Source organism: Garra rufa, chromosome 17 (genome assembly GCF_049309525.1).
Source record: "Garra rufa chromosome 17, GarRuf1.0, whole genome shotgun sequence".
In the NCBI taxonomy this organism is placed as follows: domain Eukaryota; kingdom Metazoa; phylum Chordata; class Actinopteri; order Cypriniformes; family Cyprinidae; genus Garra; species Garra rufa.
Window position 1 is genome coordinate 5,221,913 of NC_133377.1, and position 19,552 is coordinate 5,241,464.

General features: G+C 37.7%; 1 protein-coding gene across 1 annotated transcript; it reads left to right on the forward strand.

Annotated features, from left to right (window-relative positions):
* The first annotated feature begins 6,843 nt into the window (after positions 1–6,843).
* Positions 6,844–16,693, forward strand: LOC141289845 (Y+L amino acid transporter 2-like). Its single transcript, XM_073822038.1, has 7 exons — positions 6,844–7,267; positions 7,911–8,036; positions 10,823–10,967; positions 11,517–11,640; positions 14,415–14,518; positions 14,615–14,841; positions 16,464–16,693. The coding sequence occupies exons 1-6, from the start codon at positions 6,844–6,846 to the stop codon at positions 14,682–14,684; spliced, it is 993 nt and encodes a 330-aa protein (XP_073678139.1). The 3' UTR covers positions 14,685–14,841; positions 16,464–16,693.
* The last annotated feature ends 2,859 nt before the right edge of the window (positions 16,694–19,552 follow it).

Genomic DNA, 19,552 nt, shown 5'->3' on the forward strand with positions numbered 1-19,552 from the left:
ATCAATATTTTGTGCAGAACAATTAAATATTCTATACAGTCTTTTAAAAATCTATGCTAAATGTTCTTCCATTACGTTTCATTATGTTTTATGTTCATGTAAGGCTGTGTGTAACTGTTTGTTGGTTTCTTTTATTTATTCCATAGGTGCAGAATTGTAGACATTAAATGACAATAAACATAGGACAAAAAGAAACCTTTGGTCACTTTACTTTGGTCATTTTACGCTTGCATACTTGGGGGTCCTAACTTATGATCCAGTACATTTGTGCTACACACATAATTGAAACCTCAAATTATGTAGTCTCAGCCTCAGACGTCACGCTCACCAGTGGAGGTTCTAGACTACTGTAACTGGGGGGGGCCAGGCAGGGGCCACTTGTGCTTTTAGGGGGCACGCTAACATTTGTTATGATTATTTTCCAGTCATTTTTCTCTTTTTCATTAATGTTTTCTCTAGAAGCAAACTAATAAGCTAATAAAACAAGTTAAGCTCAAATTAATGTTCCATTAATGTCATTTATTTGACATCACATTGTTTATAGTCAAAATAACAAGGACAACAATAATAACATTTAGGCAACTTTCTGCATCTTGACTTAAATGCATATACATTAATGTAAAACTACCCACAAACAAGATATCCAAAAATCAACTTAAGCAGTCATCTAAACATGAGTCAAATTTTCAGGTATTTTCTTTACACTAAGAAAAAAACATGAATTTAAAATATTTCTAGGGTTACCACTTTTAATACCCAAAAATAAGGGACGCATTCGGAGGGGGGGGGGTGTTCATATGAGTTGTGCATATAATATGGGACGTCCTGAATAAGAACTGATCATTGTTTTTTTCTACTTTTTAGAAATGGGGTCTATATACCCCGTTAAAATGTAATAATGTCCCATATCTCAAAAATGCTGCAGTAAAAAGGTTTCATATGAGTTTTGCATATAATATGGGCCGTCCTGAATAAGAACTGATTATTGTTTTTTTTCTACTTATTAGACTCTAAAGTCTAATAATGTCCCATTTCTCAGAAAAGAACCGTCAAGTACACCAATAAATAAAACGGATATTAAAGCAGAAATGCAAATAAGTAAGTAAAAATTCACGAGCATTTTGTAGTATTATCTCTCAGTCCTGGGAGTCTAAATGAAAAGCGCTCTACTCTGCAAGCGCGGTCTCTCTGTGTTGTTTCTGAAACTACCGTAATCACTGTAATATGCGCGCACACTTAAAATCAATCGCGGCTGGCTTGACCGTGTTTTTCTGAACCGCGGCTGGCTTTACCGCAGTGAGTATTTGCATGAGACGCTGCTTTAAAAAAAAAAAAAAAAAATACGGGACAAAACACGTCCCGTATTGATTCAAAACGGGACGCGCAATTTCATTCTCAAATACGGGACGATTCCGTATTTTAAGGGACGGGTGGCAACCCTAAATATTTCACATGTGATATGTAAATGCCATGTAAACTAAATACTCAGGTAAAAAAATGTTTTTCACATGGAATTTCAGGGTTACAAAAGTTGTATTCTGCGGTTTTTGTGGTTCCTTGCAAACACATCAACGAATTCTTCAAGATTCAATTTATTTGCACGTTTGGATTCAATACAAACACCCAAATTATTCACTCTGTCACTTATGTCCTTGGATTTTTTTCTCTTCATTTTAACTGCAAATGGGAAAATTATGAAAATGTGTAAATGAAAAGTGGTCTCTCAAATACAGGACAGAATAAACTGTATTGATTACTTGATTTGTGCTAATTTGTCTTTGGGAATGACAGACCATTTATTTTAATTTTATCAAACATTTACCACAATAAATTTAAGTTACATTTTATCTCATTTCATTAATAAAATACATTTCTTTAATTTAAGAAATTCATGTTACATGTCATGTTCTCTTCTAGGGTTGCCACCCGTCCCTTAAAATACGGAATCGTCCCGTATTTGAGAATGAAATTGCGCGTCCCGTTTTGAATCAATAAGGGACGGGTTTTGTCCCGTATTTTTTTTTTAATCATTTTTTAAAGCAGAGTCTCATGCAAATCATCCCACACGCATTTTTTGAAGGTGCCTCCTTTCCTACTTTTGATTGGGTAATCGGCTACTTGATGTCATCGTTAGTTTGATTGGTCTTTTTAACTGTCCAGTGAGGAGGGCGGGTCTTGTCGTGCGACAACATGCCTCCGGAGAGCAGCATTCCCGCAATGACAGAGCTCTCAAAAGAGGCAGATAGTTCTTCGTACCCCAAGTCTCTCCCGAAGCAGACATGGTAATGACAGTGTAATTATTATCAACAATATTTAGGTTAATTGCTAAATAATGTTAAAAATGTGACCCAGTCTGTGAAAACCTAGCTTTTCTACATGAAATAAAGAACAGTCTGTGAAAATAATAAAAATATATGTATTTAATATTAACTGAGTAAAACCATGTCAACAACTGAAATCACAGTGAAATGAATGGCTAAAATCAAACTTTATCTCAGAATTCGATTTGGCCTGTTTTTCACATTCTGTAAATACAATGCGGATCACATTCCAATGTAATATTATGATTTGTTTGTTAAGGTTAAGTCAGACACATAAGCATTAATCTCATACATGAAACATTAAATTTAATACATTAATAAACAACATAATGCCCATGTAAAGAAAATAAACTAGTAAATTGCAACTTTCCATATTTTAAAATTAGAAATAGGCTATATAAAAACTTTACTAGCTAATGTTTGTAGCTAGTTTATGTATGTGCTGTTTCCATGTTTGGATAGGTGTTACTGCAAATAATGACTAATATTTTAGCCAAAATCTGTTATCAATACCACCCATTAAAATTAAGGTCATTCATATGATTATCAGAGAAGTCTGTTGAGTTGTAAAGGAGAAAGACTGACTGCATCTGTTTACACAGATTTCAATAAAAGACAGTTTATTTTAATGTCCAATGTTCATACTTTCCTGAAAACATATTTTAAGTTGCGATTTACCACCACTGGCATGCCATTGGGCCTGTGATCACTGTGGTCTTGGCCCCCAAGGGATGTGTCCCCCGCTGCAGTATGCATCCCTTATTTTTTTGTATTAAAAGTGGTAACCCTAGACAATCATGACAAAGATATAGTGCATGTTCCCTGTCTGGTATCCAATCCCATATTTTGTCTAACGACGACTAGTGCCACTTTTCAGTTTTCATTGTGCGTGTTTGTGTCCAGATACCGGCCATGGATAGGTGGTTCTCCCTGGATCAAGAAAAGCAGAGCGACATCTATGTGTCAGAGCAGCAGATGAAGTTGATTTCTCCTAATTCCAGGGCCGCATTAACACTGTAAGTGGCCCCTGCTTTAACTCTTGAGGGGCCATTCATTGACGAGAACTACAGTCTACATTCACTCAATCTTGATAATCACAAAGCACAAGTTGTCAGCCTTTAATTTTACAGTAAAAAGTGGCATTAAAAAAAAATCCAAAGGTGTGTCATATAAAAATATACTCAAATGCACATAGTATTATTATAAATATGCACATAGCATATTTTACACACATCTAAAAATGTGATCACTTGCTGACATAAGCATACAAGGGCAAGAAGACAGGAAAGAGAGCTCCATTCAGTGTGTTCTGTGTGCACACAGAGTCACATCAGAGATAGTTTTTTGTGGCTAAGGCTGGCCACACGCTTGAAATAATTAGGAGTTTAATGTGTCTTAGTTATAGTTCTAATTCTAACCCATAGTGTTGAGTAACAACACTGGTCACAGATTTCGGACTACAATGGATCAGGGTTTGGATGGTTAGGTTAAGCAGTTAGTTTATAGTGGTAGATGAAGGCAAAAAACATGTTTAGAGGGCTCTTAAGACATGGAACTTAAAAATAGACTACTGGTCAAAGCTCAAGGTTGTGCAAGGCTGTAATGGAACAAAAGTAGCCCTTCACATTTTGATAGCCTATTTAAAAGATAAAATCATGTCAGACTTGTTGTTTTTTGACTAGAAGGCCACCAATTATTCAACACAAAATTTGAAGGCCTTGTGTATTAGCTATCCCATATGGCAAATAATATATATATATATTTTTGTGGCTACAAAATATTGCAAACAGTATGTTGCAAACAGTAAAGCTTAATAAAATAAATTTAGTTTTAACCTTCATATACCAAAATATATTTCTAAATGTTTTTCAGGGGCAAGAAAATGCATTATATAGAGAGGTCAAAATGTATTTGAAATGCTTAAATTAAAAAAAATTATATACATTTAAAATATTTTTTCGAAAATATACAAGAAATGAGTAAAAATATATTTACATCAATATATTTTACCAAATTTACCATGGCCATTTTTGTATATTATTTAAAAATAATTTTTTTGCTGTCTATGATAATATTTGTTCCAGTAAGTTCTGCTATAATTAAGACAAAACTGCTGTTCACAAAAATAAGTGTGATTCCAGATGTTTTAAGGTTGTTAAAGAAATTTTTTTTATTTCATTTTTACATCTCTAAGTTGTATTGACTGATATGAAAATATCTAATAAAGAGAAAGAGAAGAAATGTATTCATTATAATTTAAAGTTTGAAAAGATTCATCACCTTGGCAATATTTTTTTATTACATAATATGTTTTTTGGTTGCAAACACAGACTTAAATGTAGTCTGGAGTCTGCTGTTTTCTAGCCAGTTCATTGAGTACATTTACATGTTTGAATTTGTGTAATCTGCTGTCTCAGAAGTTTTGTCTGTGTGTCTGAGAGAGAGAGAATGAGAGAGAGAGCTGAAGACATGTGATAACTAGCCAAACACTCAGAGTGAGTTGACTGACAGAGAGCAAAAAAATTATGCAGTTTAGTCCAGGGGTATAAAATATGTGAGTAATTTTACTTGATTACTGTACTTGAGTATTATTTTGTACTTTATTTAAGTACAATTTAAAGTGACTACTTGTACTTTAACTTTGAGAAAAACAGTAATTTTTACTCCTTACAATTTTATTTCAACTTGTAAAGTACTTGTTACATTTTTGCATTTTTGTTTTATCTTACACACATTAAATATGGTACACAGAAGCTAAAATGAGCATGCTAATGAATTTTGTTTTTATGCATCAAGCACATGAATTTCAGCTTCAGTTTTAACTTTCATAAGGTAAATGTCTGGCTTCAAAATGTCTTTCCCATCAAATGTGAGGAAGCATATTGAGTTGTTTAATGATTTATTCATTCTTTTTGTCAGTTTTAATGTAGCCATTAGCTGTCTGTGTACTATATTGGCTAATTGCACAAGACTGCAAATAAAACCAGTGATAATAATTTAAATACAATTGATGTTCTAATGGCCATGATTACTTTTTAAATTAAATGTTTCAAATCTCTAAAAAACGGATAAGTTATTTATTTGTTAGTATTATAATGATATATTGAATAACAGATAGGTCTGTCAATTAATCATTATTGAATAAATAATTATATGATTTACTCAATAATCTAATCGTAAATAATTATATATCAATATTTGCTGAGAGTCTCTAAATGCCCCAAAATTAACAATTAAAAAACGATTGTTAAAGTCAATATTACAGTGCCTTGCGAAATATTCATACCCCTTCATTTTTTCACTTTTTGATATGTTGCTGCCTTATGTTAGACTACTTTAAATTACTTTTTTCCCACATCAATCTACACTCTCTACTCCATAATGGCAAAGCGAAAAATAGGTTTTTAACATTTGTGCAAATTTATTAAAAATAAAAAAACTGAAAAGATCCCGTTGCATAAGTATTCATACCCTTTTCTGGGACACTCGAAATTTATCTCAGGAGCATTCATATTGCTTCTAGATGTTACTAAACTTCGAGTGGAGTTAAACTGTGGCAAATTCATTTGAATGAGTATGATTTAGAAAGGCACACAGCTCTCAGAAAAGGTCTAACAGCTGAAAATGCATATCAGAGCAAAAACCTGTCAAAGTCCTGAGGTCAAGATAACTGCTTATAGAGCTCAGTGACAGACTTGCGTTAAGGCAATGATCTAAGGAAGAGTTCAAAAAAACATCTGCTGCATTGAAGGTTCACAGAAGCATGTAGCCTCCATTATCCATAATGGAAGATGATTGAAACAACTAGGACTCTAGAAAATGTCTGCCAGCCCCCATCCAAGCTGACAGAGCTTGAGAGATGAAAAGGTGAGGCAAAGAATGGCAGATAATTGCCAAATGCAGATGTGGAAAGCTTGTCACATCATACACAAAAAGACTTGAGGCTGTAAAGGTGCTTCAACTATGTACTGAGTTAAGGGTATGAATACTTATGCAATGTACTTATTTCAGTATTGTATTTTTAATAAATTTGTAAAATTTGCAAATCTGGGTTTTGCTTTGTCATTATTATGGTGTATGGAGTGTAAATTGGGGAAAAAACTAATTTAAAGCAGTTTAACATAATGCTGCAACAAAACAAAATGTGAAAAAAATGAAGGGGTATGAATACTTTTGCAAGGCACTGTATCTGTTTTAATTGTGTGATCTTATGTTATGTCTGGAATATATTTCTGGCCCTCATAACATCTGGCTCAGAAGGATACTCCACCCAAAAATTCAAATTCTCGTCATTTACTCACCCTCAAGCCATCCAAGATATGTGTGTGAATTTCTTCAGATTAACAAAAACAAACATGTTTAGCGTTGGATTTAATTTACAACATTCCATTAACTGTGTTTAATCGCTTTTGTCTCCCAGATTTGGTACAGAAATGAACACACCCTGGTGTGGTTGATGGCCCTATGCCACTTTCCTGATTCTTCATGTCAGTATTAGCCAGCCGCTTGAGTTTAGTTCAACATGGGCGACACTGACTCCACCAGCTCCATGCGTCTAAAGCAAGAGATCTCGCTCCTGCATGGCGTCTGCCTCATTGTGGGAACCATGATTGGCTCTGGCATCTTTGTTTCACCCGTCTGTGTTCTGGAGAAAACAGGATCTTATGGTCTGTCTCTGGTGGTTTGGGTTATTGGAGGAATCTTCTCTGTTTTTGGTGCCCTGTGCTATGCCGAACTGGGCACCACCATTCGTAAGTCAGGTGCCAGTTATGCCTACATCCTGGAGACCTTTGGGGGCTTTATTGCTTTTATTTGTCTGTGGACCTTAATGATGATCGCGAAACCAGCTAGCCAGGTAGTCATTGCTAATTATCTAGTGAAACTGTTTTTTCCTACCTGCCCAGTACCACATGATGCAGTACGGCTCATTGCAGCTCTTACTATAGGTGTGTATAAGATTACACTATAAAGTCAGTGCCGATAGCCTTGTGGTAGGTGCTTCGACATACAGTGCAATAGCTTACAGTGTCTTTTTTAATTTCATACAAAATATAAAACATACAGTGTATACTGGAATACAGTAGCTTCATATCCACAACATTTCAGTTAAAACTAAAACTATTAAAATTTTTTATAAATTTAAATAAACCTAAAAAACATAAATTAAAATGATTTACAGAAATACCTCAATTAATCTCCTGGGTATCAAAGCGCTAGGACATCCAGTCATGACGGCATCTGAGTTCTGAGAGCCAGAGACTGTTTTCGAGGAGTGAATTACTGTCAGACCTGGTTTGCTAGTGAAATTAGACACCATGAGAGTTCACTGTAGTATCAGATGAAGGGAGGAACTTAATTTACCAATTTGTAAAAAGCAGGAATTGAGGGTTTACTTTGTTCTGAAAAAACTCACATGCAGCCTAATTTTACAGCCCTGGACTGTGAACTTAAATAATTAAGGGGAACTTATGACACATTGCAATTGTACATTCATCTTGATAAACAAGGAAATTTTGTAATTATGGAACATTAACTATTACTCAATTATCAAAAGTCACATGTACATGTATATCTCTGTTTCCTTTGCAGGTCTTCTTACTTTTGTGAACTGCATGAAGGTGAAATGGGGGGCCATTGTTCAGGTCATCTCTACTGTGGCTAAAGTCTTGGCTCTCATCATCATTATCATTGCTGGAATTGTTGTGCTGGCCCAAGGTTTGAACATTCTGACCCACATATATGCTACATTTACTATACACAGTGGTGTGAAAAGATGTTGGCCCCCTTCCTGATTTTTTTTTTTTTTTTTTTGCATGTTTATCACACTTTAAAGTTTCAGATCATCAAACAAATTTAAATATTAATCAAAGATAACACAAGTAAACACAACATGCAATGTAGGGTTTTTTTATGAAGGGAAAAAAATCCAACCCCACCCCGTGGTTTATCACACCTGAGTTCAGTTTCTCTAGCCACACCCAGGCCTGATTACTGCCACTGCCACACCTGTTCAGTTGACAAAGAGAAGTAGACCAAAAGATTCTCAAAAGCTACACATCATGTTGAGATCCAAAGAAATTCAGGAACAAATGAGAAAGAAAGTAATTGAGATCCATCAGTCTGGAAAAGGTTATAAAGCTAAAGCTTTGGGACTCCAAACATGGAACAGTTGTGAACCTTCCCAGGATTGGCCTAAAATTACCCCAAGAGCGCAGCAACGACTCATCCAAGAGGTCACAAAAGACCCCACAACAACATCTAAAGAACTGCAGGCCTTTCTTGCCTCAGTTAAGGTCAGTGTTCATGACTCCACCATTAGAAAGAGACTGGGCAAAAATGGCCTGCATGGTAGAGTTCCAAGACGAAACCGCTGCTGAGCAAAAAGAACATAAAGGCTCGTCTCAGTTTTGCCAGAACACATCTTGATGATCCCCAAGACTTTTGGGAAATTACTTGTGTTATCTATGATTAATATTTAAATTTGTTTGATGATCTGAAACATTAAAGTGTAACAAACATGCAAAAAATTAAAACATGAGAAAGTCGCCAACACTTTTTCACACCACTGTACCATATTACAGTTTAAAAGTTTAGGGTCAGTAATAAGTTAAGTAAAGTAACTGCGTCTTTGTATCTCACAATTGTAAGTTATAAAGTCATAAGACATAAGCTTTCATTTGCGAGAAAAAAAAGGTCAGAATTGGGGGGAAAAAGTCAGAATTGTGAGCAATTTTGAGCAACTTTAACTTGCAATTGTGAGTTTGTTTCACAATTCTGATGAAAAATCAGTCAGAAGAATTGTCAGAATTGTGAGATAAGCAATAACCTTTTTTTTTATTCAGTGGTTTAAACAACGTAATTGTATTAACTTAAAATGTTACCCAAAAATCTATTTCAAATAAAAGCTGTTGTTTTCTATTCATCAAAGAATCTTGAAAAAATACATCATGATTTCCAGACAAAATCATTAAAGTGCCCCTATTATGCCATGTTTAAGGTAGTTAATATTGTTGTAATAGTCTCTTAAAACAGGTTTACATGTATGCAAGTTCAAAAAGCACTTTAGTTTTCTCAAAAATTAGATTTAATTTTACCCCGTTTCTAAATGATTCGTAAACGACTCGTGTGAAGCAGTTCGAAGAATCAGTCTCTCTAAACCCCTCCTTTCAGTGAGCCCTCACCGCTGTGATTGGTCAGATGGTGCAGTCCTTTTGGATTGGTCTACCGCTTCAGCGCAAAACGAAACGCCCATTGGCATAACTGAATGACAGCTGTGGAGACCTGTTAATGCATAGAAAAGATAGCCTAGATTTTACCCTATCAATTCGAGCCGGAGTCTGACGATGAAACGGTTGAAGTGGCACATCGACAAGAAACTGTTTTGCAAGCACGACTGGAGCAGGACGTTTCTCAGTGGGTGTCATATTATAACTGTGGAAAGTGCTTGCAATTTGCTTTTGTAAGCGAACCGGGCACACCTCTACGTTGTGAACTTCAACACTGTAACGTACAACCCATAACACTGCGTTAAGCCATCGTTTATCATTATCATTACTTAAACTAATAAGGCAGACAGACAGTCAAGCTGCATCAATCACAAGACTTTTTAGACTACATTGCACTCACAGCTGAACAACAGAACTACAGAAACGCAAGTTAGCCGTTTACCAAGACATGTGCGGGGTTGTTACACACCATAACGTACACAAAGACGTATTTTGAACGATCGCTAGAAAATACAATCATCAATTATTAATCATACTTACAGGTAGAAGTTCAGAGGAGCAAGCCGGTCCAAATAAACTGGGCACTGATCCATTTTTTAAAACCAAGCGTTTGGTGAATCTCGCGTTGTAACGTTACTCCCCAAGATTGGAAAAACAGTCATCAGTAAAATGACGCGAACACAACACAAGATTGGCATTGGACTGCTGAGGTGTTGAAAAAATTAATGTTAACCACTCATTCTTGGTAGTTTCATCTTTCGGAAGGGCATATAAAACAAATTCACTCTCACAGCGCAGGGCGTCTTCTTGACATGATGTAACGTTAATCCACGTGAAAATGGTAGGCCTACTGTTTGTGGGCGGGCAAGTTGTTTGCGAAATTGAACGTGGGCGGACATTAGGCAAATGTGTAGCTCATGACGTGTGGCCGTTACAGAAAAAAGATTCGAATTGCTGACGACTCGTTTAGGCGAATGTGAGCCGACTCTTTTTTTTGTTAGACAAAAACTTCATTTATAGTGCACTGTCGGCGTCACAACTTTGCAGATAGTTTATGTTCACATACAGCTACATGACACACTACATGAAATATCATATTTGAAAAGGCATAATAGGGGCACTTTAAGCAGATCAGCCATTTTCAACATTTATAATGGAACACTGAAGACTGGAGTAATGATCTGAAAATTCAGTTTTGCATTACAGGAATAAATTACATTTTAAAAAGTATTGAAGTAGAAAACGGTTATTTGCATTTGCATTGCGGTGACACAGGAAAAACAGACAACTTTAGGGATTTGTTCGAGAACTCTAAAGTGGATCCAGGAAACATGACTCTGGCTCTGTACGCCTCTCTATACTCGTATTCAGGCTGGGAAGCCCTGAACTTCATCACAGAGGAGATTAAAAACCCAAAGAGGTACTAATTCTTATGACATTTCATTTAATATAAAGACTTGTTCCACTCATTCATGAAACTTGCATAAATATATGACAAAATTTTGGAATAATTTGCACGTAAAACAGACATTCACTAAAACTCTCTTGGTTCGTAAACATAGTTAATTGAGAGTTAAATGTCTATGTTATAATTTGAATCATTTGTAAACGGAGCACACATACCTGTTGCACGCTCATTCAAAATAAGCATAATCCCAGCATATATACGTACAGGGCTTTACAATACGTAAATTATGTTTCCAGAAATGCAGTGGAGTATTCTGGACTCCATTCTCAGGTTTGGCTCCAGTATATTGCATAAATGCAAAAAAAAAAAGACTAACAGGCCATATGAAATATTTAATTGACATGTTAATTAAACAGTCATTTTGAAAAACAGTCATTATTTTTGCAGTCCTTTGTGGCACAGAATTTGCAAAAAGAAATTGCATCTTGAATGAATGTCTAGTTTTGTTGTAAATCCAGGAAGATCAAGCATGTAAGCAAAATCTCTTTTTCTCTTCTACAGGAACCTGCCATTGTCTATAGCGATCTCCATGCCTATTGTCACAATAATCTACATCCTGACTAATATCGCTTATTATGCCGCGCTGGACATGAATACACTGCTACAAAGTGAAGCTGTGGCTGTGGTGAGTAAAACTTTCTTGGAGCCGAACATTACTATAAAGCTGCTGCCTGGAATTATGCTAGTATGCTGCTCTGTGGAAGTTTTAATGGCCAACAAACTGTTTACCGTATTTTTTTTGTGCTGTGTCCTGATCCAATTTTATACACAGAGACATGAGATATTCTTCCGAGACATTACTCTGTTTGTTTGAGCATCTCAACAGACCAACATTAGCTTAACCAGCTGCACAATTAATCAGTGAATGCAATAAATGAAATTGCGATATGTTTTAGTGAGGTTATTTAGTTACAAAGGCTTTCATCAGAATCACTTTGACTTTGCGACAGTCATTGATTCGTGTGCAGATTATCTCAGGGAAACTAAGATTACATCAGTAACCGGAGCATTTCCTTTTGAACATTCACTTTACGTTGCGTTATGGGAACGATATTCAATCACGCCGTGCTTTGAGCAGAAACATAACGATCTGCTCTGCGAGCTCAGTTTAGAAGCACCAACACAAGGGCCCCTAAAACATATGAGCCAAACTCAGTCCCAAGCATGGCCTGGGGATACTGATACAACTGCTCTGAACGGAGTTGAGAGCACCTTAGGCACGTAACCGCTGCACAGTTGGAGAACAACGTTATAGTCGTTGGGCCCAAACTAAAGACAGGAAGCACTGACCGACAGGGCTTGCAAGTCACCTACTCGTCTGACTGATGCTAAGACCAAAAGCAAAGCGGTTTTGAGCATCATGACCCATAAGCCAGCTGATTGGACTGGTTCGAAGGGAGGGCCCTTAAGACTAAGGACAAGTTTCACATCAGGACAGTCCTGGGACGAGGAGTATTCAACCTCCGAGCACATCTCAGGAATTTAACAACCAAGTTGTTCTCACCAACTGTCTGGCCAGTTACAAGTGAATGATTCATTGTAATGGTTGCCACATAGAGTATACGTCACATGAATTCGGGTCCTGATTTCCTGCTGAACACCAGTCACAAAAAACTGACCACTTGAAAGCATAGAGACTCCCATCAAGGGACCAGACATGAAGGTTCCACAGCTTTGCGTGGGGATGACAGATCTTGCCTTGTGCCTGCGATAGAAGGTCTCTCCCTAGTGGTATCGGCCATGGAGCTGCTGGTGACAGCTGAATCATTTCCGAGGACAAAGGTTGGTTCCTTCAAAGTGGGGCCACCAACAGGATAGAACATCTAATTTCCCTGATTCGCCTGATGACCCGAGGGAGCAGAGTGAATGGAGGGAATGTGTACAGGCGTGTGTTGGGCCAGTAGTGGGCCAGAGCAAGAGCAATCTATGAAATAGATTTGGCAGTGACAGTTATGGAGTTACCTTGGGGTTATGCAACAATGGATTACCTTGACACGAAGTCGGCCCAGGTGCCAGGCGTGGGATGGTACAAAACTGGACACGCATGTGAAGCAGACCCAGGGGAATAACCGAGGAGGTGTCTGCCATGAGACCGAGCATCCTCTGAAACATATATAGGGAGCGTTCTGACGAAATCCAGGCTCACATTTAAACCGAGTCTATAACCGATCCCAGAAAGGAGACCTGCTGTCTGGGAGTCAGAAAACTCTTGGTTGATTGATTTCCAACCTGTGACACTCCAGATGGCTGAGCAACACTGATCTGTAAGGGAAAATTTCCCGTTCTGATCTGGCCAACATCAGCCAGTCATCGAGGTAAATCAAAATGCGGAATCCTATCTGTTGCAGAGAGGTGAGAGCCGTGTCAATGCACTTCGTAAAAGTGCAGGGGGCCAGGGACAGCCTTAAGGGCAGGACTGTATACTGATAGGCCATTCCCTCGAATGCGAATCTCAAGAATGGTCTGTGACGAGTTCTATTTGGACATGAAAGTACGCGTGTCAGATCCAGTGTCAGAAACCAGTCCCCAAGGCAAATTTGCCCAAGGATCTGTCCCAGAGTTAACATTCTGACATGAGAGCGTGATTTAGATATCTGATATAGAGAATTGGTCTGAGCCTACTGTCTTTTTTGGGAACAAGAAAGTAGTGGCTGTGAAAACCTCTCTCGCTGTCTGCTAAGGGTACCTGTTTTATGGCACCTTTCACAAGTAAAGTGTTTACTTTGAAACAAAGAAGTTTGAACAACACCTCTGAAACTGCCTGCAGGCAAACTGAAGCTCGTAACCTTGTTATATTGTTTAAGAATCCAAGTTGACACACCAGGAATGGATTCCAAGCCATCAGCAGGGTGGCAAGAAGTTCTATTTTTATGAATGGCAGCTTACTGTGTGAAGGTGGGGAACTGACATTGGTGAGTGCAGTGAGAGGAATTTTGCTCCACCTCTCAGAGATGTTTGAAGATCAGAAGGGCAGAGAAGGGCAGATCAGGATGGCTTCTAAAGCTCTGGGTCCAGCACTCTGCTCGTTGGCCATGGCCTTGCCCACTGCCTGTGCTGTAGCCTTCGTGGCGTGCAGGACCTGATCAGCCAGACTCGTCCATGTCGCAGAGAAGTTTGGCTTGAAACTCTTAGAGGGACCTCGGAAAGTGGTACTTAGGAAAGGGGTACTTCCGTGTCGTACGGGGTTACTGTTGAAGCCCAGGCTCCTGTTTAGGTTGGGACAGTGGCGGCGCCGGTTTTGCAGGCTGTTGAGTGGACACAGTCTTGGGGCAAATTAAAACACCCGAAATTTTGGTTCACTTGGCTAAATTTAGTGTCTAGTGTATCATTTAAAATTTAATTAGTTGAGCACATCATAATATAAAATAAATAAGACTTTTGCTTTTGTATTTAATACAGACGTTTGCTGACTGTGTGCTGGGATATGCTAGCTGGCTCGTCCCACTGACTGTGGCCATCTCATGTTTTGGAACTTTAAACTCCTCTATCATTTCTGGCTCCAGGTAAAAATCATGTTCAGAGTCTTCTGTCGTTTGATGAGTCGATGCATGGTGGCAGGAATTCAGTTTCTTAGCCAAATCCTTTTTTTTTCTTTTTAGGCTATACTTTGTGGGTTCGCGTGAAGGCCACTTACCCAATGTTCTCTGCATGATCCACGTCAAACGCTAATGCCTGTGCAGTGTGTTTCTGGTGGTTGTATCGCTCTACAGTGACACAATAAACTCTCTGGTGGGAATCATCGCCGCTCTCTCCGGGGCTCCTGTGTATTACATATGTGTGCATCTCCCGCCCAGCTCCAGACCTGCCTTTCTGAGACACGTGCTTGGTGAGTGAGCACACAAATGTGCAAAAACATGTACAGATCAATGACCGCATGAACAATGACTGCACTGTTTCATCTGAGACTGATGTTCTTATACTAGAGATAGGCTTCCATGAATATGAAGTACATTAGAAAAAAAATTGGTCATGCTTTACATTACAGCATTTATGATGAAGTTGTATTGAGTAATAAAACTCAGCTAATATGCTTAATACTGATTATGGGTTCATTGGTTTGAGCCCTGTAAACAACCACCTAGAATATCCTAGCAAACATGTAACAATGTCTCAGCAACTACTCGCCTACTGTTATGGTGGTAAAACTTTCAAAGCATTGCTCACATTTACTTCAGACAATAACAACTAAGAGGTACTGTTTAATTGTTAAAGCAGTTAATCAGTTAAACTTTTTTGATCAAATTTAATTTGAGTAGAATTGCATGATGTGTTAAATATGTTGCCTAGTTTTAAAGGGATAGTTAATCAAAAAATGCAAATTATCCCCATGATTTACTCACCCTCAAGCCATTCTAGATGTACATGACTTTCTTCTTTCAGACGAATATAATCTGAGTTATATTAAACAATGTCCTGGCTCTTCCAAGTTTAGTAAATGGCTGTTAAGATTTTGAAGTCAAATAAAGTGTATCCATCCATCATAAAAAGTACTCAACACAGCTCCAGGGGGTTAATAAACGCCTTCTGAAGAAAGTCGATGCATTTGTGTAATAGTGCTGGGCGATATGCTCAACTGTCATATCCTCCTAATATTATTGTGACAATTTATTTATTTACTTACTTAGTTTCATTGCCGGAAAGTGAAACATAAACCCTTTGAGGTCCAATGCTAAAGTGATCTTTCGGTCTGGTCTAGGTGCCCCTGGTCTTCAAATTCTGTCGAGGGGGAACCCCCACCCCCACCGGTCTGTGATTGTGCCCTCATAACGCCATTTCGTGAAAAATATCCATTTTTAAAACTTTATAAACCGTAATCTCTAACTTCTGTTCTCTAGTTTCTGTTAACTTATGTGTGGTTTTTTAAGGTGAGTTTCCTGTAGTAACAGGTTTGCCATTTATTTTCACTAAATTAATTCAATTAATTGAATGTTCATTATGTATAACATGAACATGCAATGTACACCATGTTTTTAGAAATGTGTTTTGAATTAGTCATAGTAAATCATAAAAAAAACTTGAGCTTCAAGTTTTTAAAGCAGGAAAATTAATGAACATTTTTATTTTAGACATATGGACTAGTTATGAGGCTTTCAAACAGACTTTTCATGAATTGATGCATTTGTGTAAGGAAAAGGAATGTGTATACGACAGCTTTTACGACGGTTTATAAAGTTTTAAATATGGATATTTTTCCTATATAAACGCATCAGTTTACTTTAGAAAGGCATTTATTAACCCCCTGGAGCTGTGTGGAGCACTTTTTATGATGGCTGGATGCATTTTATTGGACTTCAAAATCTCAACAGCCATTTACTGCCATTATGAAGCTTAGAAGAGCCAGTGTGTTTTTTAATTTAACTCCAATTGTATTAGTCTGAAATAATAAAGTCATATACACCTGGTTGATGATTTTCATGTACTGATCTTTGATTATTTTTCTTTTTTCAGACACAATTTCATTGCAGAAATTGTTATTGCTGCTTGACAGATCCCGTTTTGGACCTGGATAAAAAAGAATGAACATTGGCTCTAAAGAAAGCTAAACCAAAGAAACCGGATTACCCAGACGTCTTTGAGAATAAGCCAAAACTCTTTTATAAGCCAAAACTTCATTCAATTTCTTTCTTTTATCTAATGTAATGTGTCCTTATAATCAAAAGCACAAGATGTGTTTTGTCTTGTTGTCAAGACCAGAAAACGTAGACCTGTTGTTTTTAGATTTTGCTTTTGTTTTTTGTTTTGTGAATAATGTCTTTCCATTTTGTTTGTATCATTTAAATTACTTTTTATGCTGGATTATTTTCTGTGGCCCATTAAAAAGCATGATGGTACAGTCTGCAATTGTATAAATGTTTTGGAAAGCGTTTTTTGGAAGCACAGTCACTATGTGCAGAAATGAGTTTCGACAGGGGAGACAGTGGCTGTATCCGTAATCGCCCCCTATACCCTCAAATAGGGCACTATTTGAGGGGACAGCCATTTTAAGTGGTGTTCGAAACATAGACTGTAAAAAATATGGACGTAGTATCCGTGACGTCACCCGTAGGATTCTGAAGCGCTATTTTGAAGCCTGTTGTGGGCGGGATTCGGCCGTCGCCATCTTGGAAACGCGTCACCGCGCGTCACTCCCGGCTAATCAAAAATGGGCAAAAAGGCGGGACGTGGGTGGAGCTGGTTGCTGAAACCACGCCCGCCTAGCGCGACAGTGGTGATAGCAGCGGCAATCCCCCTGTCACTCATGTGGACACGCCCTTAATTATGCTGAACTTTAAGGCTTAATATAACTTAAACGGATGAGTTATAAAAAAATTCACCCCCCTCACAGTTGACATGAAGGGCAAAACTAGCTATATAGACCAAAACCATTTTTTGAACCAGGCTGTAAACATACTTTTTTCTGCTGTAAAGTTGGGCATTTTAACATGGGGAGTCAATGGGACTGACTCTCTTTTGCAGCCAGCCTCAAGCGGCCAGTCGATGAATTGCATTTTAAGACACTTCCGTGTTGGTTTCAATAGAGAGAGCGGGAGGTTGCCCCTTGGTTCGAAACCATAGTGGACGTTCCCGAGTGCACTCATTCAATCCCACAATGCACCGCAAAAACGAGTGTACAACCGATGTACGCTCAACAGCTAGAGATAACCCATAATGCACTGTGATGCTGCGTCCCAATTCGCATACTATCCGTCCTAAATAGTATTCGAAAATAGAATTAGTATGTCCCAAATCGTAGTATGTTCAAAAAAGTATTCCAAAGATTCCCGGATGGTCTACTACTTAACTTCGGAATTCGAAGTGCGGATCAATGCACACTCTAATGGCTAATATTGCCCACAACACATTGCGCGGTGAACGAGGATTCGATTAGAACTACAAACACGCATAAAAAGTTTTAAAAAACTACAAACATGGAGGATATGCACGACCAACGGACAGGTAGAGAAATGGGTTTGAGAGTGATAAATAATCAGTCTGTAACCTGATAAAAAATATTTTATTAATGTTATCCGCGTTATATTTCATGTGTAGCAACATTATGAACTTTTGTAATGATAGGTTTGGTCATTAACGTTTAAAGGCATAATTATGCAAACACAAGAGCAGAGTCCTCGGCATGAAAGACTCGTGAAATAACGTGCCTCTTCATTTCTCTCTAATACGGTAGGAAATCAAATTAAAACGCAATGTAGATTATGTTAACTGTGATGATTGACAGGGCAGTTTAAACAGTGACAGGATTCAGGTAACTAAGCAACAGAGCGTCCGTTAAAGAAGCAGTTATGACGAAGTAGTATGTCCCAAAGACTGCCTACTATTCTGCTACATACTCAAAAGTATGTACTTTTTCTTTACAAAAAGAGTACATACTTTTAGGGCATAGTATAAGTAGGCGAATTGGGACGCAGCATGAGAGTCGAGCGCCGATTGAATTCCCGCGTCTCGACAGAAGATGGCGCCCGCAGCTGAATCATCCATCCCTTCGTTTTACAATGTGCTCGTCCACTGCGTAATACAGCATACAACACAGGTACAAATTCGTTGGAAATTGATTATTAAATTGTTTAACCAGGGTTTATACGTAAACTCCTTGACATAGTTCAAGATAAATCCTTTAATCTTACTACTCGAACTGTCTGTTTAAATGATTGTTAAACAGTAGGCAATACTATGCAAAAGCGGCAGTCCTTCCGGTGCACTTAGCGTCCGAATTCACTCACTCGTTTTCATTCACTCCTTCAAGTGAACTGTGCGAGTGGACTAATGTAGGGAATAGTGAATAGGGTATAGGGGGCGATTTCGGATACAGCCAGTGTCTTAACATGTTCATGTTTTCAGATGTTTTGTATGATTGCTGACATGCACACACATCACTTTCCCAACCAGACTCATTAGAATAATAGACCAAAAAAAGGTTATATCCTAGCTTTGATATTATTAAAATATATCTGAGACAATTCTTTTTGTTTTTCAAATGGTTGTGGTTTAGTTACCAAAAAAAAATGTTGAACTTTTTGTTCTGTGATAAATATTCTATTAATTTTCCTTCTGTCATAAGTACTGTATGGTTATTGTACGTGCCTTAAAGCTTTGATTTTATATGGCCAAATGATCAATATTTTGTGCAGAACAATCAACTATTTTATAGAGATATACAGTCTTTTAAAAACATATGCTCTTCTAAATGTTCTTCTGTTACATTTCATTATGTTTTATGTTCATATAAGGCTGTGTGTAACTGCAATTTATCATAAACGCAACGTCCTGGAAAAAAGAACCCAACTGAATAGCACATTTAAAAACCAGAACCACCAGAACAGCCTGACAACCAAGTGTTTGTGGCTTTTAAACAGACCAACACAGAGTAATGTATTGGAGAAGACCACCAGAGGGCGATTTAGGACTACAGCATCTTGTGACAATCGGAGGAAATAGGCTAAACTGTTTTGAATGATTTTGTAAATTAGATTTGGATTAGTGTTATATTAGTGAGTCAAAAATGAACTTTTCCATTTTGCCCCGTGGAATTGATTTCCAGG